Here is a 26,078-nt window from a genome sequence, read left to right on the forward strand (position 1 = left end):
TTTACGTTAAACACTTAATTTAATAATTATTTTTATCGAATATTTTTATTTTAAATTATTTTATAAAGTGCTATCTACTAACCGTTAATATATAAAAATAATAGTTAATAAAATTAACTAACAACTATTAGAAAACTAATATTACTGAATAGGATGAAAATTGAATCTTAGTGTGGAAACTTATTTTCTATTTTAATATTTTATTTTATAATAACTATTAGTATATTTTTTTTTACATATTATCATAAAATATTATATATTTATATTAAATTCTATACTTAATTATTAAATTATAGTTAAAATAATAACAAAATTAGATAATAAATTATATATTTATTATATTACTTTAAAATATAATACATAAAAATATTTTATATTCATACGAAAATTGAGGCGGATTAGACAAGGAGAACACTTATACTAGTTTGGATGGGAGGAAAATAAAAAACACAATAATAATGTGAAAATAATTTTTTCTGCCATATTTGAATATAGAGAGAAAATATTACAAGAAAATTTATTTTTTATAATAAAATTACAATTTTATCTCTAAATTTTCAAAAAAAAAATATAAGAATATATTTAGATTTTAAACATTTTCTTTCCATTTTTTTTATAATATAGAGATAAAATAGAAGTTGGCTCTAAAATTTATTTCCTTTCAAATTTTCTTTTCCTTTTTATTTTCTTCTCAATTAAATATAAAATAAATTAAAAATAAAATTATTTTCCTCTCAAATTTTCATTCTTCCCTTATTTTTTTCTTCATCCAAATTCAATGTTAAAGTCATTCCCGCTCAATTATTATGGACAGGAATTTCTTATCGAATTTAAGAAGGAGATTAAATTTTTATCGGAATGTGATTAACATCATATGTACTAATTCAATTTATTATTTTTCTTTCTCAATAAATCAATGCCTAAGAATTTTTTTTTAATATTTATCCTTATCTAAAGGATTTTAAAGGCACATTTTTTTATATTAATTTATATACTATTTGGTAATATTAGTTGATCTAGTAGTTGTTAACTGTTCTAGTAATTGTTAAAATTTTTACTAGCTATTAATCATTAAATATTAACTATTAGTAATTAGTTATTTATATAGCTATTAAGACCATATTCGATAATAACTTTTAAGATAATATTTAGTGCTTTGATCATAGTAAAAATATTACATCTCTTATATATATTGTTCGATGACACAGTATTTATAATAATGTTTAGATGTTAATAGAGTGGTTCATGAAAAGTGAACTCTTTTAACTTTTAGAGGTTAAGAGAGCTTTTTGATCACAGTTAACAAGTTGATATCACTATTTTTATATTTAGCTGCTAATCCAACAACTATCGTTACCAAACACTTATGGTTTAAATCACTATATATACAGTTAATTACTAACAATTAATATCAAACAGCTAATAGCTAGTAAAACAACTGACAGCTATTGAAATAACTAATAGTTATTAGAACAACTAATATTACTGAATAAAGTCTAAAATAAAAATATTTAATAAAAATAACTGTTAGATTAACTATTAAATATAAAAATAATGATATTATAATTCTCCATCAATATTTTCCATTTTATATAATTATAAATTTTAATTCAATAATATTAAAATTATCCATTAAATTATTAAATTAATAATTTAGTGATGAGTATATATATATTTTTTATACAATGGAAAAAATCAATAATTTAAATTTTAAAAAAATTTATTTTCTTTTATTTTAATGTAACGAATTTATATCTTAAATAGGGTTTTCATTTATAAATTTTATTTAAAAAACAAAAATTTTAAGTTAGAAAATCATATTTTATTTATTATTTGGAGTGACCTGTTCAAATTAGCAGATGGACAAAGCTAAACCATTAGTAAAACAGACAAATTTGCTTAGCTCTCAAAACATTGACCAAAGGGGCAATTAGGCATCGTAATATTTAATTAATAAATAAAAGTCCAATGCTAACCCAAGTTGCTTATCCTCCCAAGCAAAGACAAGTTAATTATTATTAATTAATAGAATAAAATAAAAAAAAATTAGTTGGCTTTATAAAAAAATATATATATCTAATTATACTTGAAAAGTTAGCTAAAAAAAAAGTTTATCCGACTTATATTTAGCACAAAATCTTTATTTTAAATTAATATAAGATAACATACATCTCATATTAGACATAAATATTTAAAGTATAAATTTTATGAATAAACACATTTATAAGTAATTCAATAATGAAATAAGATAAATTTTAATATCATATAAAAAAATAAATTAAATTTAATTCTACTCTAACAATTAATTTAAAAAAAAAATTAATAAAATTTTATATTTAACATAAAATTTTTATCTAACAACATACTTAATTCCCGACTTGTCTGTTTCAACATAGTTATCACAATAACTGTCATTATATATATATATATATATATATATATATTAGTCAAGGATTCAAAAATATTAATAAAGGACAAACGTGTTAACAATAGTAAAAATTTAAGAATAAAAATATTTATATTAAAAAAAATCAGCAATAAAAGTGTTTATAGTTGAGAAAAATAGATAGAAAAATAAAAGTGTATGATTAGAGTTTAGCTAATATATTTTTTAAAATATAAAAATTAAATTATTAATTTTATTATAATATAGAAATTAAATAATAATTTTTTTTACAAGGAATTGTTTATTTCATAATTGCAATTAATTATCACTGATTAACATACCATTTAAATATTAATGACTACATGGTATTTTAAATTGTTTATAATTAAATTTTGAAATATTGTCATTCATCATATTTACTAAATAATTTTAAAAGCTCAAACCTCAAAAGCAGCTACTACTGATAACAATGATTTTTTTTTAATTGAATCAATGAGTATTAAAAAAGTAATTTTAATATATATAATTAATATTAAAATTTCAATTTAATTTTAATAATTAAATTTAGCATTTAATATGTATAAATAAAATAATCACAAGTGATAAACTGTTTGAAGCGCCAGCCATAAATACATGTGTTGTCTCCATACAGATTCCCAAGTCTCTGAACCTCCTTGCTTCTTGGGATGAGTCAGTGTGATTCCATGCACATCTATTTACATCTCTCATAATAAAAGAATCCTGTAATAAATCGTCTGTTATCCAATTTCCTTAAGTTTCTCAGATATCCCTTTTCAATGGTAGCTCTCTCTCAACATCATTTTCTTCAATGAATTAATTATTTTCTTGTTTGTTTGTTTGTTTATTTGGACTTATTGTTCTTCAATATTTGCAGGAAAAAGATACAGGAAACATCAGATATGATGAGGTTAGCTGAGTTTAATTTTTTATATTGGAGAGACTGATTGATTAAAATACGTATGTTTGATAAAATTTTTTTACTTTGTGGGATTTTTGCAGGAGTTCATCTTGAATTCAAGAGGATTGAAGCTATTCACATGCAGATGGATTCCTGTGAATCAAGAGCCAGTAGCTTTGATCTTTATCTGCCATGGCTATGCCATGGAGTGCAGCATCTCTATGAACAGTTAGTATCTATCTGCCTGCAACTGCAACTTAAATAATTAATCAGATATACCTTCTAATATAATTATTTTTTCAAATTAACTAATGGGCGTTTTTGCAATCTAATCAGGCACTGCACATCGTCTTGCAAAGGAAGGATTTGCAATTTATGGAATAGATTATGAAGGGCATGGAAAATCTGCAGGATTGCAGGGCTATGTGGATAATATGGATAATATTATTGATGATTGCACTAGTCATTTTACAAGCATATGTGGTAAGTTCTTTACATTTTCTTTCTTTCTATAGAAGTGTTTTTCTTTATTATTATTATTATTGTTGCAGAGAAGGAAGAGAACAGAGGGAAGATGAGATATTTGCTTGGAGAGTCCATGGGAGGAGCAGTGGCTCTGCTTTTGCATAGGAAAAAGCCTGAGTTTTGGGATGGTGCAGTGTTGGTGGCACCCATGTGTAAGGTTAGTTTACATCCTTTTTCTTTTGGACTTCTCTTTTGTTCTCATTTTTTTCATTGGATTTTGTGGATGGCTGTTTAGTATCTCATATTTTGGATCAAGTGTACCTGCTCTGTATTTTCTTTTTTTTTTTTTAAAAAAAAAAAGAAAAATTGCTTTATAATTTAAAAATACAAACAAAGTACAAGAGAGTACAGTAATTCACTTCTTTTACTAATTTTTTTTAATTGATGAAGAATATATACACATATCTAATAGAGAAGTCATACACTTTCTAATAAATTTATGATAATTTTATCAAAATATATTAATTTTTATATCTTACACAGCTATACACAGACTTATATTATTTTTTTTAATGTAAAATAAGAAGTAGATTCTTTTAAACCATAGTTTTTGGTTGCATCTAAACCAATTTCTCATAAAAAAAAAATAAAACAACTTATTAAAAAAAAAAAACCTTTGCTTGTAAATTTGTGTTTAGTGGCTAAAAAGAACAAAATAAATAAATAATGAGTCTTAGCTAATTATTAATAGTATTGAAATTATTTTTAAAATTATGAATTTTTAATTTAAGTTTAATTAAAATCAAATAAAAATAAATTAAATTCAAGGATTTTATTATTATTATTATATGCTCCATTTATTTCATAGAAAATAATTTATATATAAAAAATATTTTCTAAAAATATATTCTGTAAACGTTTTTTTTTGTTATTTAGTTGTAATGTTAAACTAATGATGTGTAATTATGTTATGTATATATAAATGTTTTTATATTTTAATAAAATTATTAAAATTTTAAAAATAAAAAATGATTCCTTCTTTTAAAAAGAGAAAGTTATTTTTCTTAAAAATGACTTAGTTTGACTTAATTTTCACTTTGATCATAAAAATATTTTCTGTTTATCTATTTTTCTAAATGTCTCAAACGCTAGAAAATATGAAAATATTTTTAAAAATAAAAATTTTGCGAAATAAATGAAATCTTATTTAATTTAAAAAAAAAAATTCAAGCAGAGTTATGGAGAATCAAATCCTGATCCAATTGAGCAGCTAATTCAAAATTTATATATTGAAATATTTTTATTAGATTAAAGCATAAGTTGCACATTGTTTGGTTAAAGGTCTTGTCTAGAAAAGTAGTTATTAGGCTTACTTAATTGCCATATGAATAGGATATAAAAACAGCAGTATTATTGTTAGGCAAATTTCTAAATCTGTGGAATTACCCTACTTTCAATCAGGGTTAGGTTTGAAATTATGCAAGAGTTGTTAGTCTTGTCAAATCAATTTTTACTTAATTACATTCTATCACTAAAAAAAACAACTTACTATTTAAATAATTAGTACAAGAGAAAATCACCTTTTAGAGGTAGGCCTAGCTACCAGTCCAATTTAGATTGAAATTGACGATTCAACAATTGAAGAGGGTTGAATTAGAATTGAATCAATTTGGTTAATTTCAATTAATTTTGAATTTTAGCATGGTTCCAGTCTAATTCAACGACAATTTTAGTTTAATTTTTGATGGTTACAATTCTAGTTTGGTTTCGGTTTTGTCCATGTGATGCTCTTTAATGCCACCACATATTTATAAAAAAAAAAATGGTTTAAATCAGGCCAAATCGGGCCAAATTAATGGTTAAAACCAACAATTTCAGTCCAATGCTAATTCCTCAAGAAAGCCTCTAACCAGCCTCCTATAACCAGTTCAAGCACTTATTCAAGCTTGAAATAGTTGATTCGGACTGATTTCAATCTGATTCAAGACCCAAGCCGGTCCTTGGATACCCCTAATTAGAGGTGTAACTCATGATTTAATCTGTAAGAACTAAGAATTTTTTTTTTTTTTAGTTCATGGAAAATTTCATAAATTTTAAGTTATATATCTGTTTAATTTTAATATTTTGTTAGAATAATAATAATAATTGCTTAACTTAAATTGATTTCATTTTATGAACAGATAGCCGAAGATTTGAAGCCACATCCAGTGGTAATCAATGTTCTCTCAAAGCTTAGCAATTACATTCCAACTTGGAGAATAATCCCTTCTAAGGATATTATTGATCTTGCATTCAAAGTACCTGAAGTAAGACAAGAGGAATAGATTCACAATAAATTTGTACTTAAATTTAGTCCACCATGAACATAAATATAATCATGTAGGACTATACATTTAATACGTGAGTCCCACTATATTTTATATCTTGAGTCTACGTTAAATCGAGTCTAGATAAAAAAAATCATTCATTCACGATCACTTGTTCTGATAGTTTCTTGATTTAATTTCTTGATATCTTGAATCAATCATCGTCATTTTCATATAATAAAATTGCAGATTAGATCAAACGCATATTGCTACAAAGGACGCCCACGCTTGAAAACTGGATATGAACTATTGAGAACTACTATGCAAATTGAGCAAAAGCTTCAAGAGGTTTGTTACTTATCTAAGCTAACTGAAATAAAACTCGAGATAACTCGTAACTTGAAATAACTCGAATCCAAATTTATCAGATTTGATTTATGTGCCACAGCTAATATTATATGTTCATTTTATTAAATAGGTTTCATTGCCATTTCTGGTTCTCCACGGCAAAGACGACAGAGTGACCGATAAATCTGTTAGCAAACAACTGCACAATGCAGCTTCAAGCACAGACAAGACCATCAAGCTATACCCAGGAATGTGGCATGGGTTGCTTTATGGGGAGCCATTGGAAAATATTGAGATTGTTTTCAAGGATATTATAGATTGGTTAGGGGAAAGAGCTGGCCTTGGAAATACAAGATTGGAGAGAGAGACAAAACAGAGAAATGATGATCTATCAAAGTCTGCATAAGGAAAATAATGCATCTAATATAAGTTCGAACTCATTTAAGAACGAGTTTAACAATGTTAGATTAAATATTTGTATCAAAGTGCACATTAAATATTTGTATTGATGTGTGTGCAGAATCAATTAAAGTGTGTCTATAAAGTGCATAAATCTATATGCAAATATTTAATCTAACAATTGATGAGCTCATTTTCATATCATTTTCATATAAGTTCGAGTTCTCTGTAGCCACACCTAAGGAAAATATTGTAAAGAGCTTTTTGCTAGGCAAGAATCCTTTTTGAGATAAAAAGATGGAAATAGAGCAGGCAAGGGGTGAAAGGATATTTTTGGATATAGTCCTAGTTGATCCCAAAGTGGAGACATCAAAGGCAATTTGTAATTAACATAAAGGGTGCGTGGTAGGATGCTGTTCCCAAAATTCTAGTCTCAAGTAGGCTAATATTTACCTATATATGTGAATGAGTTCATAGAATAGTGAACTCTGCACAGAATTCACTTGTAGAGTTCATATCAATATCAACATGAGAGCATACGAGTGTATTCCTCTTTTATTTTGTATTTCTTTTAGTACTTTGAACTTTCGTGGTTTTGCACTTCAGGTAGGGTCGAAACTAAGTTCTGTTATAATTCAAGGATGGAAGTAGGGCAAAACATTCGGTTGGATTGATTCCAAACTGAATTGAAATTTAAAAAAAAAAAAAAAAAAAAAACTGATTTCGTGAAAAGTACCAATCAAAATTGAGCTGACTTAAGAGAAAAATTGAATCAAACTGAACTGAATTGGTTTGATTCGGTTCAGAACATCGGTTTTAGAAGCCCAAACGCTGCCTTTCAGCTTTTCATCATTTTCCCGTCTACCTCACTTCGCCTCCCAAAACCAGTAGCAATAACACAGAGCAGGAAATTCAATAATCAACAAAGAGAGCAATGAAAAGTTAAGAATCAAACTATCAATTTCAACAATCAAGCAGAATTTTAAAAAATTAACAAAACCTAAAATAATTTCAACTAACCTAATTTCAATAATCCACAAGGCCAAAGGGAGTTAAGAAAAAAAAAAAAAAAACAATTAGCAAGGGGAAACAAAACTCCAATCGATTCACGATTAGATTCAGGAACAAACAGTATGCCATAGAGAAATAAAACTCATTGATTCACCATCAGATTCAACAATGGATTCAAAAGCTTCATAATTCAACAATCAAACCATGCAACAACCAATTATATTGAGTAAACTCCATCAAAGCAGAGTAGAAGATGAGTCGCTGCTGTGGATCTCAGCAACATCTTTAAGAACGAAGGGATGCTGCTTTCGAAGAAGAAGAAGAAGAAGAAGAAGAAGAAGGTTTGATTTTAGCATATACTTGATCCGACCATGGGTTTTAGTAATATATAATTGGTTTGAAAAATAATACTAATCGGTTTTAGTTACTTTTATTTGAATTCATTTACATAAAAATTTAATTAAATATAAAATATATATTTTTAATTATATTTATAAATTTTTATATATTTTATTTAAAATATAATAAAATTTAAATATTTATAAAATTATTAAAATTTTAAAATATAAAATTATTAATAAAAATTAATTTTTGTGTAAACTATTAGTTAAAAGTACATAAAATAAAATGAATTTAAGTAATTTTTAAATAATAATAATTAAATTTTAAAAAATTTAAATAGTTACAATATATTTAAATTTTAAAAACATTATTTAATTTAAATAAAATAATTTTTATAAATACTCTACCTATCATCCATTACAAGAAGAAAAAAAAGGAGAAATCGAGAGGAACAAGGCATGATAGAAAAGAGGTAAAAGCAGGGGATGAGACGGTTATATACGTTCACCCCTGTAAAAACGACACAGTATTTGTTAATAAGTCAGATTTTCTTTTTGTTTTTAATATAAATAGTCCAAGTCAACCGAATAATCAAAATTACCAAAATCTTAAAGCCAAATTAAACTATTTAAACTGAAAAATCAAATCGGTTCGATTCAATCATGTAAATCAAAAACTACACACCTCCCGATGAAACTTTTCTATCGTTAACACTTAAGTAAGATATATTTAATTTCATAAATTATTTAAACATTTTATTAAGATTTAAGATTTAAAATTAATAATATTCTATAATATAAAAAATATCGTAAAATAATTCTTAAAATGTGCCTTGGAGCGGATTTCTTCTTCTCGAGATATTCCAAATTTTCAAACTTAATCATACAGAAACAGCTAAACTATCTAGGCTAGTTACAATATCCATTAACATCTTATACGGTGTTACCCATTTTCATAGATGCCGGGCAAAGCAAAGATTCTAAGACGTTGCATTCACAAATGACAATACACTACAGAAAGGGCTACTTCAAAAGGTTCTAATAATGACTCCTGTCAACCAAAAAAACTTCCAGGTAGCTTTTTCCACCAATGAAAATACACAAGGCCGATCTTTGCATTAAGGTCTGCCACTGTCAAAATTATCCCATTTCACCTTAGCCTGCCACAGACAGTGATCCTAGCGAACTCCAGTATAAAACACCTGCAGGCACACGACCAAATTCTTCATGATCACCACTACATGGTCAAATTCAAATTTTTCAATGTATTATGTTGCTGATGTAAGTTCACATAACCCAAATGAAAATCCACCAACCATAAACATACACACAAGGATTGCTGCAGATTTGACTCATCCCAACTTCAATTTGCACAGAATTATCAGTTAACAGAACTCAAATGTCTCAATGCTCCTAGAATTGCTGCATAGCATTGTTGTAATTCTTTATCAAGGCCAAGCAACGAAGAAAGGACATTTCGAACATAAACACTTCATATGTGTCAATTTCAGAAACAACATCCAATCATTTAGTAAAAGTGATAGCTATTGCCAATTGCATCATTCCAGCAAAATATAATAGATAAGACTGCATAGCATCACAACCAAAGTTGTTAAAAACAATGTTCAGTATTTATCTTACCAGCATGTTCACGTGACCATGTTGAGATACAGAGGCTAATGCATGAACGAGATATAGATTATGACAGGCAATTCAACCAACATGTGTCCCCTGTCCAGAGAGCAAAAGATATCAAATCAACAAAAATGGGAAGAAACCATGCCTGCCAAGCCCCTTTAAATGAAACTTCAACTACAGTTTGACTCACAAATCTTATCCAAAGAGTGCTTATGAACTGCACATGCATAAACACGTGCTTAATAAGCCACAAATAACCACACTTCATGTATACATATATATATTAAAAAAAATGAATATTGATGTACACCAATACGAGGATAATATTCACATGCATCACCCTTCAGATATCAAGAAGTTTGACAACAATAGGCAAGACAAAGCTAAGTCTGAACACCATTCAGCTTTTAATTTCTGATAAATACAGGAAAAGCATCGTACAGTCATGAGAACATGATTATGTTTCATTCCTTCAATACTAGTAACCACTGTGCAGAATGAACCAAAAATAAGATAATCAAAGTTGAAAGCAAAAAGGCACCTTCAAGCATATCCTTAAATGATCTTATTTCGAATTTCTTCAAGTTTCTTCAGTATCTCCCCAGGAGTTCTATCCAATTCATCAGCAATTTTTCTCTGCATATCAAGAGGAAGTGTTGGGAACTGCTCACATAAATCCCCATCGATCACATCCTGCAAATTATGTCAAACATTTAACACTCTATAAGTGATAGTGTCAATTGACCTATCCAGAAAAATACATGAAACAGAGCTGCATAAAAGAGCTTTCTTTGAAAACAATCACAAAAAAAACTAAGGGCCACATTGTATTGCTATAATTTTGAAATGAAATCACATTTTTAATGACACTTCCAATTCATTTTGAGCAAATATGATAAAACAAAAGGACCATGTACTATGACCTACCTTAACTGGAAAATAAGCAGATCTATATGCCATATGGTCTCTTCCACACAATGGTGGGTGGTCCTGCCTCAAATGCATCTCTAAGTGTGAAAAGAAGTCAACATCATCTCGAGAAGTGAATGGAAGCAGTGCCCCCAAGCTCCCCATCACTGTCCCATATATGATGCACTCTCCACCACCTGGTATTAGGGATGCCTTATGCAGGCTAGTAATCACATCACCAACATGAAACTGTACTATCTCCTCTACCTTGTTTGGAGCTCCATTAAGCTTCCCCTGTTCCCACTTTATCTTTCCACCAGTTGGATCTTCCTCTATCTCATCAGAAACATCCTGTGGCAACCGCACAAAATAGACATTTCCAAACTTGTCAGCGCCTGCCATAGTATCAAAATCTATGTGGTATGATGCAGTAATCCATCTTGGAACACAATCGTCCGCAAACATGTAGAGCTGATTTTCATCCCGCCTATACTTGCAGAAGTGGAATGACTGCAAAAATACACATGAAGAAATCTAGTAAGTGAAATTACAAGAAAAAAAGGGTATAAAGACATGAAATCATATAAAACAAAATGCTAATACATACTCTATCCTATAAAGGTTGCCTACTATATGCCCACTTCCATAATAATAATAATAATTAGAGAGATTTTCCTATTCTACCATCATTAACTCTAGTACAGAAATGTGAAGTGGTGAAATGAGTAAGGAGGAACAAGGGGAGACCTAAAATGATGAGGAGGGGAGTATCCAAAGATTTAAAAATTTTAAATATTGAAGTGGAATTAGTTTTAAACAGAGCTAAATGGGAAAAAATAAATCCATATAGCCTATCCCAACTAGTTTGAAATTAAGGCTATATTGTTGTTGTACCCCTTATTAACTCCATAGCAAAATGTGAGTTTAATTATAACATTATACATTTCCAAGGCAAACAACTCTAAATAAAGAGAAAGATACCAATTTTTCTAGAAAATAATGAGGGTATAAAAGGAAAGATGGAACGAAAAATGTGAGTTGGCATAATATTAATTGTCTTTTCTTAAACTATGAGAAAAATGAAACGTGACAACCTGGATTTGAACATTCAGAAAGCATACCTCTTGAATATCACCCACATAGATCCTATCACGATAGGTGTGAATAGTGACAATAGTGTTAGGGAACAGCTTATTCTCACATTTCCTAAGCAACCTCTTCTTCCCCAAGTCGTACAGTCTGAGCACAGGTCCTATCCCAGCAAGTAGTCTTCCCTGAAACTGGCATAAAGCAAGTGGTGCACCTTCTACTTGTGTCTTGTGCAAAAGTTCTAGGGCTTTGCCATCATCCACAAACTTATAGATGTGAATGAACCCAGCAACTAAACTTCTTTTGGGCCAAAACTGGAGTCCCTTGGCAGTACCAACAGCTAAAAGAGTTCCATGCTCCTTGTCATGGAAGTTAACAGTGCAGACACTAAATGCAGCTTCATTGTCCTGAAGCTCCAGCAGACAAGTTGTGGATGCTGTCCTTGGGTCAAGAATTCTGATGCATGAAACCCACTTTTCTGATTCCGCCTTTGGATAACCATACTGCTCATCAGAGAGCAGATCATCTTTATCTTCATCATCGCCACCATTCTCCATCTGACCAGCATTTGCACTTCCATTTTCCCCCATCCCAGCAGCCTCAAAACACTCCTTTTTGGCAGCTTCACGCTCCTCTGCTGTATATGCTCCTTGATCACTCTCAATAATTACCAAAAGTTTCTTCTTAGGTTGAACCACAAACTTTCTTGGAGTGTACCTCAGAGGTATTGCAGTTTCATTAAATGTCTCTCCCAACCTTTCAATGGTAAAAATCCTCAATGCATCCCCAGCTACAGCCACCACACCTTCTGCACACTGATCAGATGAGAATGAAGCAGCAAATTCAAGAGTCTCATATGAAAGGGGTGTTAAAAGGAAATGCCCTTGGTGAATATAACCAAGCCAGGGTCGACTTGATAAGCACAACATTGCACGCCGGCCTCTAACAATGATGGAGAAGAGTTTTGGGGCCCTCAAGCCCAAGAACCGGGAACGAGAATCAGAAAGCTGGCCTGTCACCATGTCCACCACTGTCCTGAATAGAACCCCAGACTGCAAACCAGCATTAAGGAAAAGGCTAGCAGGGTGATCAGCGCCATCCTCCCCACCTACTGATGCCTGAACCTCGAGAAAGAGGAGAGATTCTGGAGGTGATGAAACACTTTGAACACTCAAAATTTGCATACAGTCATCAGGATCCAAAGATAAGATACGAATGGTGTTGTCATATGAACCAACTGCAAGGAATCGGGACCTCTGTCTTCCTTCTGGAACAGGGGCAATATCCAAACAGGCAACATCTCCAGACATCTCATGCTTTTCCACCTCCATTAGCTGACCAGTAATATCCACCTCAAAATATATAAGCTCCCCTCCACTTAAAGCAATAACCACTTGAAGTCTATTGGAGCCAACCTTCACAATTGTTCTCTTTCCAGGAGTCCTCCATTCATTTATACGCCCATCTTCCCTTATATGCCTGATGCCATTTGGATGAACTTGCATCAGGGAATCATCACCAATCAAAGAAACAGCAAGGGAAGGCGTAGTATCAAGAAACCCACTGTCACTAACTTCCTCAACTGTCTCTCCAATTGAAAGCACTAGTGTCGCATTGTTGAAAGACACAACAATGTATGCGTCAAACTCATCATTAACATTCTTTTTCACAGTCCAGACTGCACTTGGTACACCCGGAAGCTGTGAAACAGCCATCTCACTAATGGCTAAACCTGGCCTCAATATCCTCAATGAAGACCGAGGACCATGCCCACAAAGTGAAAATATTTGAGGCGTTTCCTCATCAAAAAGATTAAAAACCTTCATATCCATAATAGGCATCAAACTCTCAACCTGGTCAATTCTAACAAGATTCTTCAACCCTCTTGGCTGGAAAAACACAGGCTGGAAACCTTCCTCAGTTTCCATTAAAGTAGCTGATGAGGCCTCCACATCAGCCTCCTCCCCAATTGCCTGAAACTGATACAATGCATGATTCCCAAACTCTGATGCAGCAAACAAAAACCCTGATTTCAACACACACATTGAAGTAGTAACAGGAATTGTATCAAAATACTTAATTTTCAATTCCTTCACCTTATCATTCTCATGATCCAATGTAACCTTGAAGATATCACCGTACTCTGTCTGCAAAAGAAAGAAAAACATGGACTTTTGCTTATGCGTAGCTGCAGAAACTACCAAAACCCCTCGCTCAGCAGGTAAATCTGCGCGCCTCGGAATCACTGCTCTCACATCTGAGTGACCGTCATTCTTATAAATTACAAAATTCTCCGCACAGACCAAAACTCCACTTGGTCCATCCCCACCTCCAGGCACTGTAACGAGCATATTTGCCCCATTATCCACCTGCTCAGACCACTTTCTAGACACATGATTAAGGCCTAAATCAAGCTCATAAAACGTCAAATGCTTCTGTGCCTCACTAGCAGCCTGCCCTGTCGAATCCTGGTCTGCCTCTGAATAATCCAGCTCAATAGCCGCAAATATTGGGTTATCAAACCCACAATCAACACCACAAATAGAATATACTATTGTGTGAGATTTATGCGCTTCTAATGGTGACGAGATAGTCAACCTAGCAACAGTATCTCTATTCAAAACATAAACTAACTTCTGTTTCTCACAAGCACCAATCATAACAGCTCTTCCTTTCGGGTCAATGGCCAAGTATTGCCCTGGAACAATCCGGCGACAACCAGATTTCCCAAAAGTTTCCTGGTGTATTTTATCGAAAACATTTCTCTCTTTGTTATATTCTAGAATTACGATTCTTCCTGAATCAGACCCAACAACTATATAGTCCTTTTGAGATCCAGTTAGTCTGAACTGAGCTAGAGAGCGAATAGCACCAAAGATTTCAACAGAGAGAATGGTCTGAAGCTTACCGTTCTCGTCAGGACGGAGGAGATCAAGCACTTTTCCCCGAGCTACTACAATTTCTTGGGTCTTGCCACCCGAGAAACTGCCGTTGATCGCGGAGACGATGCCGGTCGCTCGTTGAAGGGTAAGACTGTAGAGGTACATTATTGAGCGTAGCGTTTAGGTGGAGCTCTAGGGCTTTAGAGAGAGAGGGAGAGAGAGAGGGCTTTAGAGACCAAATCCATTAAAAGAATTTTTAAGCTGTTCTCCTGTCCAGCCTAATATATATGAGCCTGCCTTCACACGCTATGTCGTTGGCTTTGCTATATTAAAAAAGGTTAATTATTAAAATATCTCATAAAATTATATATTAAGGTGAGTTAATATCCACTCTCAATTTTTGTATATCATATTAAATTTATTTTTATTAAATTAAAATAAATAATTAAAGTAAAAACTAAAAAATTTGTAAAAAAGTAAAATATTTTCTTCATAATTTAATTTTAGAACTCAAATTTTAATTAATAAGAAAATAAATTATTATTAATTGAGTTAATCTATGAAAATAAACTTTTTTTTATATAATTTTTATTCTTGAGAGTCTATATTATTATATAATTAACACTTAAAGATAAAATTACTAAATGGGATTAAAGCAAACTTCTACTTTAATGCAAAACTCCCAGTAGCAGGAATTACACTCGAAGTGGGGAAAGAACCAGGTTTGAAAGCTTGACCTTTACTCTTCACACAAAATCTTTCAAATTTCCTTGTTTATAGGGGAGAAATGACTCGAACAAAACAAAGAGGTTCTTTAGCGTAGGCTAGTCAGTTTACTTGGAGTAGCTTTTCCTGCAAACTTGTAAGTTGAAGTCATAAGGTAAGCAAGCCTTTTAGTGAGAGTTCTTACATTGAGAGAAAATTGACTTCAATATATGTTGACATGATAAGTTTCCTTGTATTTTTAAGTTAGTGTGACAAGTGTATATCACATATTTGGTTATATATAATCATATTATACATTCAGTGTCAAGTTAAGAAGAATAGGAGAAAACAAAATATGTTACATTTATTTTTTATTGTGAGGAAATCAACAGATAGAATGTCATATACAACTAATTTAAGAGCACAGAGACTTGCCACGTTAAAACCATTTAGTAATTTTATCTTTAAGTGATAACGGCGTAATAATACAATTCTTAAGTGTTAAAAAAAATTCCAAACCCCTAATAATAAAATGCATATACCATATGTTAGTAAAGTCTACTTTTCCTTATTTAATATCAATAATAATTTGTTAAATATGAAATTTGAAATGTTTAGATGTAACAAATATCCAATTAGTTTAATTATTTTCCAAATTTAAATAAATTACTAACTTTTTTTAGCAGGTGACTAGTAGAATGGAGATTCGAATTTAAATTTTTTAAATATTTTGTATACCTTTAGTCACTAAATTAAATTAGGCTAAGCAATAAAATCTTAACTTTTATTATTAAAAAAATTGAAATATACCTATATATGTCAAATAAAAGAATTACATAAAAATTGCCTTGGTCATTTTAGAGCAAGTATACATGTCATCATTTCCTATCTCTTCTTCTTCACATTTTTCTGCTCCCCCAAGAAACCATGTAGTTAACTACCCACTACACCATTTTAACAAACCCAATAACATCAAACCTAATCCCATTATCTCTCATTCTTTTTCAGTTTCTATAAGTTGATCAAAGTTGTTAACCCTACAAATTAAACATGGTCCAATCCACCATAACCTGCACATGAAAATGGCCAAGAAGCCTTCCATTTTAGTCATCACTAGCTTGCTCTTCTTCATGACCATCATCAATCAGTCCTCCTCAGCTAGAAATCTTGGCAATCCACCTCCAGCTAATTCCCATCATCACCACAATCATCCACAAATCACATTCCTAATGCAAAATGTGCTCAATGTGACGTACCCCTCTCCAAACCCTGCAACAACTAAATTCACTAGCCCAATTCCATTTTCTAAACCTCTAGGCTATTTTCCTCCTAATGGAGGCATCCCTTTACCACAATCCAATCCAATGTTACCCACCACCGGAGTTTCAATGCAGAACATTGGCTTGTCATTTCCGGCTAGTGCTGCGCTACAAGAAATGGAATTAGGAAGTGTTGTAGAAATTGATGAGAACTTATTTGAAGGGACAATATATGGTTCACTAGTGGTTGGAAAAGCACAAGGAATATTTGTTGCGAGTTCAGAAAATGGAACTAGTCATATGGTGGCAATGACAGCGAATTTTGGCAAGAATGAATCTAAGGATGGGTTAAAATTTTTTGGTGTGTACAAGAGAGTTGTGCCTGAGTCCCACATTGCAGTCATCGGTGGGACGGGGAAGTTTCATGCTGCTAATGGCTATGCAGTGATTAAGGCTGTAGATGGAGGCTTTAGTGCACTTGGGGAAGAAGCAAACAAAAGAAAGAAACTCCTTTCCTTCAATGTTTATCTCATGAAATAGAAAAAGTTTCATTAGCTACATACATATAATCTATCATAAGACTGTTACATTCTCTATCTTTTTCATTTTTTGTGTTTTCCTCCATGACTTAAAAATTGTCTACTGGTTCTAACAGCTAAAGCAAACACTATTTAGGCTAATTTTGACTCCATATTCATAAATAAGAACTAATAGAAGATGGGAAATGATCAGCAAAAGTAACAACAATAATAATAATTTCTGGTCCAGCAATTTGAGATATGGCTCTGCATATTCCAGCCAAGTTAGTGATCGGCTTATGTGCAGCTTGATAGAGATTTATACTTGATATTTGAAATGAACTCCTTCAAAGAAGAGCTAATTTTGCATAAAAATTTGTCAAGAATTACAGTTCCTCTTCATCTTTACCATCAGAATGCTTATGACAGTCATCATTTAGAAGGAAATTAAATAAGCTACTCTCACTCACCTTCTATGAGAGAAACTATTTGAAAGGCAATGCGAGGTGTGAATATTGCTATTTCTGCTCTCATCCTGTTAGCTTTCGGTACTCAAGGCGGAGATGGGACAAGAAAAAGAAAATTTCATGGGGCGGAGTATATATTCCCATTTTATTTTAATAATTTTATAAATTATTAAATAAGATATTTTGTATATAATTAAATGTTTTATGTATATATATACATATACATTTTAAATACTATTTTTTGGTATATTCCAAAAAGATTACATGTATTTAAAATTAATATCATTAATCAATAAATTATATTTTTTAAAAAACAAATTTATATATTTATGTAATTTTTTTTTTGTTTGCAGGGGATAGGGGGAGTGAGAATTCAAATGTAAGTGGTCTGATTTCGGTCACTGAACCAAGTCAAAGTCAAGTTAAACATATATTTATTAGTAAGTACTATTCGGTTCGAATCGAATAAACTGAACTAAATTGCTATAATTTGATAATTTGATTCAGTTTGATTTTGGATTTTAAGAATTTTGATTATTTCAGTTTGGTTTGGTTTTGGAGAGAAAAAAGTCATTGAACTGAATTGGACTGAATTACTTTATTAATTTTTAAATTACTTTATTTTGATAGAATATATATATATATATATATATATATATATATATATATATATTATTTAATTTCATTAATTAAAGTCAAGATCAAAATCAGACCAAATAACTTAAAAATAAATTCAAATAAAAAAAAATTAAAACTAAAAAATCGATCGGTTCAAATCGAATCAAACCAAATTACAACAGTTCGGTTCGTTTTAATTTTTCATACATTTCAATTTGATTCAATTTCTAAAATATATTAATTTAGTTTTGATAATTTAATTCAATTTAAACCGAATGCTCACCCCCTACATGTATTTATACAACTTAAAATCATAATTTAATTTTTTTTTTTTAATTGAACCAAAATTGGGATGTGATAGAGTGAGGGTCTAAATTGATTTATGCTCCATCCTTGCTAGTATAATAGAAAGTTGTAACTAAATTTGAAATACACATTATCTTCTCATCAAAACAAGATAAAAATTTAAAATTCTTCCTTATTCTCAAATTCTCTATAAAGACTCAAATTCTCTATAAAGTCTTTTTAATGATGGTAGCTTTCAATTTGTGCTTTTGTGGTCAACTGCACCATATCACAGAGGTATTTGGTATTACACCTAGAACACATACACGCTATTGAGATAAGGTACCAACCAACTCCATTTCATCAGTTCCACTTCTGCATGCATCTCGTCTCCTCCAACTATATATTAACCCAGATAGAGCACTTTCCTTCTGCATCAAACTGGCACTTCCAAAATCTTGTACATTTCTTTCAGCAATACTTTCCATTTGAACGAATCTCAAACCAAAATGGCAAAACCTCTCTCTGCAATCACTAGAGCACTCAAAGCCAACTTCTACTTGCTCCTTTTAGCTATGACTATCTCTTGTAACTGCTCAGCAAGAATCCTTGATGAGGTGGAACCACAAGATCCTATCATTGTGGACCCACCTGCCACATCAACTTTCCCTCCAACTACTACATTACCAAGTGGCCAAGCTCCGGCCATTGTCGCCCACACTTCCACTGGCGATGATGAGGTTGACCCACCACTTCCTGAAGCTGAAGTCCCCACAACTGTGGCAGCACCGGATACTGATGTTGAAGCACCAGAAATTGATGCTGCACCCATAACTCCTCCTGTCACGGTGGCAGCGCCAATTCCGGTTCCCACTACCGTCGCTACAAGTGGCACAGGGGCAAATCCTGTTGGCTCACAAACCACTAGCACTACGGCTGCTACCACAGCCACTGCTGCTCCATTGTCGTTCTTCATGCATGACATTTTGGGAGGAACACACCCATCAGTCAGGGTGGTCAACGGAATCATTGCCCGGACCGACATCAATGGCATTCCATTCTCAGTACCCAACAACAATTTCTTCCCACTTCAAGGTGGGACTCCATTACCCAACGTTAACAACATTAACAACCTCATAAACCCAAACACCGCCCCATTGATCACAGGCCTAAACCCGGGCCAAGCCAACACTGTACTTCAAAACAGTGGCAACAACAACGACGTTGTTAACGGCAACAACCAACCTTTTGTCACCGCCGGCCAGATCCCGGCGGGGTCCACGCTGCAGAAAATCATGTTTGGGTCGATCACGGTCATCGATGACGAGTTAACAGAAGGGCATGAGTTGGGATCTGCTGTACTAGGCAGGGCACAGGGTTTCTACTTGGCTAGCTTCCTGGATGGTACCAGCCATACCATGGCATTGACGATTTTATTGCACGGAGAGGATAAGCATGGAGTTGCTGAAGATACTATTAGTTTCTTTGGGGTACACAGGACTGCATCGCCGGAGTCACAGATTGCGGTGATAGGTGGCACCGGAAAGTATGAGAATACAAAAGGGTATGCCACCGTTGAGACTCTTCCTCAGTTGGATCAGCACACGACGGACGGTGTGGACACGATGATGCATTTCACTGTTTACCTGTCTGAGTAAATTGTATGCATATGCATGCATGTCAGTGTATGGTTCTTAATTTGGTTGAGTTGATTAATTATTATAGATTATGGTTCTGTTATTGGCAATTTCAGTGACCATTTGATGTATCTTTGAAGATAAAATTAAGGAACAAGAAATGAGAAATGCTCCTGTGGATTACAAGTACTGTTGGCTTTTATTTGTTCATAGGGATGAAGACATGAAGTTGCAGAATTAGCAGAATGTTTCTGTTTTAGTGCTGTAAATGGAAAATCATTAGTACAATTGATATGTGATTGTGTTAATTTCAAATAATTTGTGTTGTCCAAGAAAAAGAAACATATTCTATTATTGCATATCAATATGGCATTTATAGATTAAGTGAGTGAACTGATAATCTGGCGCTGCTACACCTTGGGTCTCCCAATTAAGATTTGACCAAATGGTGACCAAAACGTCACACCAGGAGAAAAAAAAAAAAAAAAAGAACCATCGGAGGCCTTGTAAAACGCAAGCCATGGAAGCCAAGAAAACTCTCAAAACCAAGACGGCTCATTGAGGGAGAGAACAGTGGAGGAGAAGGTAGGGCCCAACCAGCCTCCCCTGGCCCCTTTCTCTTTGCTTCCTCCTTATTCCTTGATATGGTCATGGCAAATGCTAGAGGTGAATAATCTATAAGTGAATGGATGAGAATTTAAGAGATAAAGATGGAGGGAGAGAGCTATTAAGAGAGAGGGAGTGTAAAACCAAAGTGAGAGATATAAAATTAATTATATCATGTAAAAACTTTTGGTATAGCAGGAGCCTATGGACTGGAATCTTGATGGGCTTTAAAATGCTACTAAGGCTATTATCAATGTAGCCACTGCGGTAAACTTACTTTATATTCCTTTAGTAGTAATGAAGCTTATGGCAGTATTAAAGGCCACAGCTTCCCCTTAAAGAGCAGGCAAAGCCTCCATGGAAAAAGGGTAAAGCATCTATCTTTAATCTTTAATCCATCAGTATGCATCAAAAGAAAGCAACTGCTACAGTTTTCTAGAAAATGTGATCTTGTTTGCTTTGTCTGCCACCACAGATAACAATAGGTGATTGTCAACGATAATGAACATAGAATTAATCCATGCTTCAGTATGATACTATATCTATTACCACCATTCTTCTCTTATGTGTATATGCACGCGTCGTCTCCTCCATCCACTGTTAAGGCCCATATGTCCGCGACCACGAAGAAAGCACCTGAGCAATCGAACCAAAAAAAATGGCAGTACAACTGCTAAAAACAAAATCAGATTAAAATTGGACCATGCTTTAGTTGGTGATATGACCGACATTGAAAACGTGTAGCAAGAAAACAACAGCATCACCGATCGTGTCAACAAAGCCGCACGGTCTCTTGGGACCCCAACTCTCATCATCCGTAGAATTGTTAGCACAAAGACAGCAGTATTTGCAAACCAGAATAGCAAGAAAGTGCGAGAGTCCATAACACTAGAACCCACATAACGTGATGGATTTGCTTCACTGAGAATAGTGATAGTGGCAGAGGTATCCACACGAAGTATGTTTGGGAGATGTGAATTGATGTCAGCAGTTCCCTGCCAAACGCCACCAGGTGGGCTTAGTGCTGCCTGATATGTGATTGTTGCTATAAGAGCATCAACCACTAGTCGTGCATTGCGCCGTTCGCTCGGTATCCTCTTTATCCGACGAGCTGAACCTATTGCCCATGCGCCAATGAACGAGAGCTTCCTCTTCAAGTTCTCAGTGCGGCCTGTACCAGTGCGAAATCCATAAGGGGGAAGTTGTTGCATTTTACTTAGTTCTCTATCGCTGAATTGAGCTTGGCCTTGTAGGATGTCCATCGCCGTCAAACCATTCATATTCTTTATGTCGCTATATACAAACGTTTCGATCAATTGTTTTACTACCTGCAAGCACAACAATGGATGGCCGGCGATATGCATGTGTAAGCTTAGTATATCTATTCATGAATTAAAATTACAAAATTCTAATTTAAAGCAAAAAGAGGAATGGAAATTCTCAAGCAAGCGTTCCGCACCTGTCGTTGATTTCTAGAAGCAGCAATATGTAGTACAGTGTTGCCTTCCTTGTTCTTCCAATTCAGGAGTTCTATTTCCCAAATTCCTGCATCTACGAATATAGACCTTTTAAGCCATCCCATTAGAACCTGAAAAGCTTCTATCTGGTTGTTCTTTACTGCAATATGAAAAGCAGTGTCGCCTTCAAAGGTCACATCTTTAATGGATTCAGGGCAAGCTTCAAAGAACTCCTTTAAAATTGAAACATTCCCTTGTTCAGTTGCATAATGCAAAGGAGTCATGCCTCTTCTTCCTTTGACACGGAGGAGGCCTTCATCCATATCTAGGAGCCAAAGCACCATGAGGGTTTTGTTATGTTGTAAAGCCAGATGCATTGGGCTAAAGCCATCTTGGTTTAGCTTCCTAGCAAACGAAGCCTTCAAGTTCACAATCTCCATCGCAAATTCAATGTGCCCTGCTGATGCAGCTATGTGTAATGGAGTATCAATGAATGGTTCCTCATTTATACGTTCCAAAACTCGCCTATCATCACGAATTAAAGCATAAAGGGCATCAATATCTCCTACTTGAGCGGCCTGCTTCATCCTCCGATCAATTTCTCGTACTTGAGCCGCCTGCAGAACATTGAAATTTTCTCGGATTAGACGATAAAAACCATCGTTATCTCCTGCTTGAGAGGCCTCCTTCAGCTTTTGACGAATATCTCCTACTTGCTGAACCTCCTCAAAAACAGTTGCATCTTCCTGGATTAGAAGACACAAGCCATAAATATCTCCTGATTGAGCTGCATCCTTCAACCTCTGATCCATGCTTAGCAAAATGACACACCCGAGCAGCTGAAAGGGATAAATTATTAGAAATGACTGTAAGGAGTAAGCCTTGCCCTTCTGTTTGTGGGTGAGATCTAAAGAAAGCTTTAAATAAATAAACAAATAAAGGGTGAATTACAATTATGTCTAGTTCCTATGCATGAGGCTATAGCCTAAAACAAATAGAGTTGAGAATTCGGTTCAAATCAAATTGAATCGAATTGAATTATTAAAATCGAATTAATTGAATTATTATATTTTAAAAATTGAATTAAAATGAATAAAAAATCGAATCGAATCAAACCGTTCTATTTTGGTTCAATTCAATTGAACCGATCGATTTTTGAGCTTGAATGGATTTTTTAATTTAGACTTGATTTTTAAATTATTTGATCTGATTTTGATCTTGGTTTGAACCTAATAACCATTAAAAAATGAAATTTAAACAATTTATGCATATAAAATTATATATAATTCATAAATTTCCTATAAAAATAAATCAATTTAAAAATCAATAAAGTAATTCAATTCAGTTCGGTTCAATTAATTTTTTTTCTCCACAATCAAATCAAATCAAAATAATTGAAATTCTTAAAATATAAAATTAAATCAAACCAAATTATCTTAAAAATAAAACAAAATTAAAATAATTTATTTGATTCAAACAGAATAGTGTCCACTCCAAACAAGGGAGATGAACATGGAAGTTTATAATGGGTGTCTAGAGGAAGCATGTAATACAACAATTGGGGCATTCCGAGAATTGAACTCGGGACCTTCGCACCCTAAGCGAGAATCATACCACTAGACCAAATGCCCACAACAAATTCCCTATATAAATTGACGGATATTAAACGTTTTACATGAAAGTTGATTATTATTTTACATCTTACACTGGTTTTAACTATTTTATTGAGTTCCTTTCTCTGTAAAAGCTTCTGTTTTCCACACATCAGCATTTTCTCTAGCCAAAATAATAGTAATGGTTTTGCCCTTTTTCATAATGAGTAGATTTTTAGACGCATTTTACAGATAAATCATTTCAAGTAGACTCATCCATGAGCTGGTTCAAAACTAGAATTGATTCAATTTAAATCATATCAAAATTAATCAAATCCATATTTGACTCGAAAAATGAATGAACCAAATTGGAAATGGACTGAAACCATCCGTTTCCTAGGCAAATCAAATTTTTTCATCTAAAAAAAATTTGGATAATTGGATTTGAACTAGATCAGATCAAACCAAAATTGAGATCTTAGAGATTATGATTCTTATTCAGGTTCAATATTTTAAGTGAATAGGAATCCGCGATTTCAAGCCAATTTGAACCATAATCGGGGCAGTGAGGTGGTCTAATTCCACTTGTTATCATTTTCTTATTTAGTCAATTATCCAATTTTAATGGTTTAATTAAGCAATAGGTCCACAATGATTTAAAGTTGCAACAAGTGATCATGTTCCAAATGAACATGAACTAAACAGAAATTTCTCAAATTTTCACTGAACATGATTCACACACAACCCCAAATCCGAAATCATCCTTCAGTACTACACGTTACAACTTTCATAGAAAAATCTGACAATTGTAATACCCATCAAACACAGACTTAATAACTAACATAGACCGTAAACTGCAGCAGGGTCTCAACACCATCAGTCTCATGCTGATTAGTAGCAGGGAAGGTCTTAACAATGGCAAAACCCTTGGCATTAACATACTTTCCAGTGCCACCCATAATAGCAAGCTGAGACTCAGACACAGCAGTCCTGTGAACCCCAAAAAAGGTAAGGCTATCCTCATAATGACCACTCTGAAACATAGTTGTAAATGCCATAGTTTGGCTGGTGCCTTCCACAGAACTAGCCACATAGAACCCTTGTGCCCTGCCTACAAATCCTGACCTTAAATCATGCCCTTCGGTTAGCTCATCATCGATCACAGTAATCGTTCCGAACATGAGCTGTTGGAGAGTGGATGGAAGTTGGTCTCCATTGACAACCGGGAAGTTGATCAAGTTATTATTACCATTGTTTTGTAGCACATTTGCTGTAGTTCCACTGAGGCCTGTAAGGAATGGTAGGTTATTGTTGTTTATAAGGCCATTATTGTTGTTGTTTTGGGGCACCCCGTTGTCCACTGGAAGGACTGCACCATTGGGTTTGGCAAACGGGACTTGACCGCTGACTGCCGGATTGCTGACTATGCCGGTCACTGCTCTAGCTGTTGGCTTTGACCCACCAAGGATGTCATGCATGAAGAAGGTTAAGGTATTGTCAGCGTTGACTGTTGAGGCACTAGTGGCTGTGGCTGCAGCAACACTAGGATTAGGTTGTGCAGGTGCAAATGATGTAGGGAGCGGCTGTGGGGACACCACCGGAACTGCTGGTTCTTCATCTAGCTTCCGAGCTGAGGTGGCAATTGCAACAGCGAGGGTCAGGAACAGAAGATAGACTGTGACCTTGGCTTTGTTTATGATAGAAAGAAAGCTGTGACTATCCATGAAAAAGATTATAAGGAGCAGGCAAATATCAGCAGTTCTCTTGATGTTTTGTTGATGCATTGAAGGTATTGCCAATATATGTATATATAACTATAGTTTTGGGTTCTGAAATAGGAGTTGATGGAATGGAGTTGTTGCTCTTCTCATTTCCAGTGTTTTGGTTGGGAATGAAAATAATTTTTTCGTCTTCAGGTTTAGCTTACCTAAACAAAGCAACCCATCCACTTGAAGCTTAGGAGTGGAGACTTTTGGCAGCAAATATGCTTACTGGATAATTTATCTAATTTATCTATAAATTAGTTGCTTAAATTAAAATATGACCTCTCTATTCTCAGCCATCTAAACAGAGTATGGTGAAAATTGAATTAGAAAAATGTTGTATCACTAGATAGTGATCTTATCGATCAGGAAATCCTCAGAAGTTCAGAAACACTAATATAACATCACAGAAAAAAAAAAAAAAAAAAAAAAGAGGCCACTGCAATTGCGTGCAAGAATATGTGTAAATGACACATCT

The 26,078-nt window shown here is 33.2% G+C and overlaps 6 protein-coding genes and 1 non-coding gene across 14 annotated transcripts; 3 read left to right on the plus strand and 4 right to left on the minus strand.

The window, feature by feature from the left end:
• The first annotated feature begins 3,012 nt into the window (after window positions 1-3,012).
• Window positions 3,013-7,017, plus strand: LOC110650106 (caffeoylshikimate esterase). The gene is made up of 7 exons (XM_058133511.1): window positions 3,013-3,186; window positions 3,282-3,314; window positions 3,407-3,533; window positions 3,642-3,788; window positions 3,857-3,987; window positions 5,951-6,424; window positions 6,555-7,017. The coding sequence occupies exons 1-6, from the start codon at window positions 3,184-3,186 to the stop codon at window positions 6,092-6,094; spliced, it is 585 nt and encodes a 194-aa protein (XP_057989494.1). The 5' UTR covers window positions 3,013-3,183; the 3' UTR covers window positions 6,095-6,424; window positions 6,555-7,017.
• A 1,973-nt stretch (window positions 7,018-8,990) lies between these two features.
• LOC110650112 (spliceosome-associated protein 130 A) lies at window positions 8,991-14,941 on the minus strand. 8 transcript variants are annotated; one of them, XR_009143055.1, is made up of 7 exons: window positions 11,844-14,941; window positions 10,741-11,232; window positions 10,355-10,506; window positions 10,004-10,030; window positions 9,817-9,906; window positions 9,492-9,597; window positions 8,991-9,377 (listed from the first exon to the last, which is right to left on the minus strand). XR_009143055.1 is itself a non-coding variant. In XM_021804926.2 (4 exons), exons 1-3 carry the CDS (start codon window positions 14,856-14,858, stop codon window positions 10,369-10,371), a joined length of 3,645 nt encoding a protein of 1,214 aa, XP_021660618.2. In that variant the 5' UTR covers window positions 14,859-14,940; the 3' UTR covers window positions 8,991-9,377; window positions 10,355-10,368. The 8 variants fall into 8 exon arrangements, 1 of the variants encoding a protein (XP_021660618.2); XR_009143052.1 differs by lacking the exon at window positions 9,492-9,597; XR_009143054.1 differs by lacking the exon at window positions 10,004-10,030 and having other exon boundaries at window positions 9,503-9,597; window positions 11,844-14,940.
• Window positions 14,942-16,480: 1,539 nt separating this feature from the next.
• Window positions 16,481-17,197, plus strand: LOC110650109 (dirigent protein 16-like). Its single transcript, XM_021804923.2, has one exon. The coding sequence runs from the start codon at window positions 16,481-16,483 to the stop codon at window positions 17,195-17,197; it is 717 nt and encodes a 238-aa protein (XP_021660615.2).
• A 1,720-nt stretch (window positions 17,198-18,917) lies between these two features.
• On the plus strand, window positions 18,918-20,371 carry LOC110650108 (dirigent protein 9). Its single transcript, XM_021804922.2, has one exon. The coding sequence runs from the start codon at window positions 19,055-19,057 to the stop codon at window positions 20,201-20,203; it is 1,149 nt and encodes a 382-aa protein (XP_021660614.2). The 5' UTR covers window positions 18,918-19,054; the 3' UTR covers window positions 20,204-20,371.
• Window positions 20,372-20,818: 447 nt separating this feature from the next.
• LOC110650107 (ankyrin repeat-containing protein BDA1) lies at window positions 20,819-23,124 on the minus strand. Its single transcript, XM_021804921.2, has 2 exons — window positions 22,248-23,124; window positions 20,819-22,116 (listed from the first exon to the last, which is right to left on the minus strand). Exons 1-2 carry the CDS (start codon window positions 23,055-23,057, stop codon window positions 21,334-21,336), a joined length of 1,593 nt encoding a protein of 530 aa, XP_021660613.2. The 5' UTR covers window positions 23,058-23,124; the 3' UTR covers window positions 20,819-21,333.
• Window positions 23,125-23,805: 681 nt separating this feature from the next.
• On the minus strand, window positions 23,806-23,876 carry TRNAP-AGG (transfer RNA proline (anticodon AGG)). The gene has a single exon. It is a non-coding gene; the product is annotated as a tRNA-Pro (tRNA).
• Window positions 23,877-24,574: 698 nt separating this feature from the next.
• On the minus strand, window positions 24,575-25,970 carry LOC110650111 (dirigent protein 25-like). Its single transcript, XM_021804925.2, has one exon. It carries the CDS (start codon window positions 25,619-25,621, stop codon window positions 24,668-24,670), a length of 954 nt encoding a protein of 317 aa, XP_021660617.2. The 5' UTR covers window positions 25,622-25,970; the 3' UTR covers window positions 24,575-24,667.
• Between the last annotated feature and the right edge of the window lie 108 nt (window positions 25,971-26,078).

The sequence above is a fragment of the Hevea brasiliensis genome, chromosome 14, assembly GCF_030052815.1.
Source record: "Hevea brasiliensis isolate MT/VB/25A 57/8 chromosome 14, ASM3005281v1, whole genome shotgun sequence".
Lineage (NCBI taxonomy): Eukaryota > Viridiplantae > Streptophyta > Magnoliopsida > Malpighiales > Euphorbiaceae > Hevea > Hevea brasiliensis.

What these genes read in the sequence shown, in the direction of transcription:
- LOC110650106 (XM_058133511.1), top strand. An exon ending in GAAACATCAGATATGATGAG is followed by an intron (nt 3,315 to 3,406) that starts GTTAGCTGAGTT and finishes GGATTTTTGCAG; the next exon opens with GAGTTCATCTTGAATTCAAG. An exon ending in TCATTTTACAAGCATATGTG is followed by an intron (nt 3,789 to 3,856) that starts GTAAGTTCTTTA and finishes TTATTGTTGCAG; the next exon opens with AGAAGGAAGAGAACAGAGGG.
- LOC110650112 (XM_021804926.2), bottom strand. Translation starts at nt 14,858, where the DNA reads ATGTACCTCTACAGTCTTACCCTTCAACGAGCGACCGGCATCGTCTCC. An exon ending in ATGTGGGTGATATTCAAGAG is followed by an intron (nt 11,233 to 11,843) that starts GTATGCTTTCTG and finishes GTATTTTTGCAG; the next exon opens with TCATTCCACTTCTGCAAGTA. An exon ending in CTGCTTATTTTCCAGTTAAG is followed by an intron (nt 10,507 to 10,740) that starts GTAGGTCATAGT and finishes CATAATTTGCAG; the next exon opens with GATGTGATCGATGGGGATTT.
- LOC110650109 (XM_021804923.2), top strand. Translation starts at nt 16,481, where the DNA reads ATGGCCAAGAAGCCTTCCATTTTAGTCATCACTAGCTTGCTCTTCTTC.
- LOC110650108 (XM_021804922.2), top strand. Translation starts at nt 19,055, where the DNA reads ATGGCAAAACCTCTCTCTGCAATCACTAGAGCACTCAAAGCCAACTTC.
- LOC110650107 (XM_021804921.2), bottom strand. Translation starts at nt 23,057, where the DNA reads ATGGATCAGAGGTTGAAGGATGCAGCTCAATCAGGAGATATTTATGGC. An exon ending in CTTCTAGAAATCAACGACAG is followed by an intron (nt 22,117 to 22,247) that starts GTGCGGAACGCT and finishes TTGTGCTTGCAG; the next exon opens with GTAGTAAAACAATTGATCGA.
- LOC110650111 (XM_021804925.2), bottom strand. Translation starts at nt 25,621, where the DNA reads ATGCATCAACAAAACATCAAGAGAACTGCTGATATTTGCCTGCTCCTT.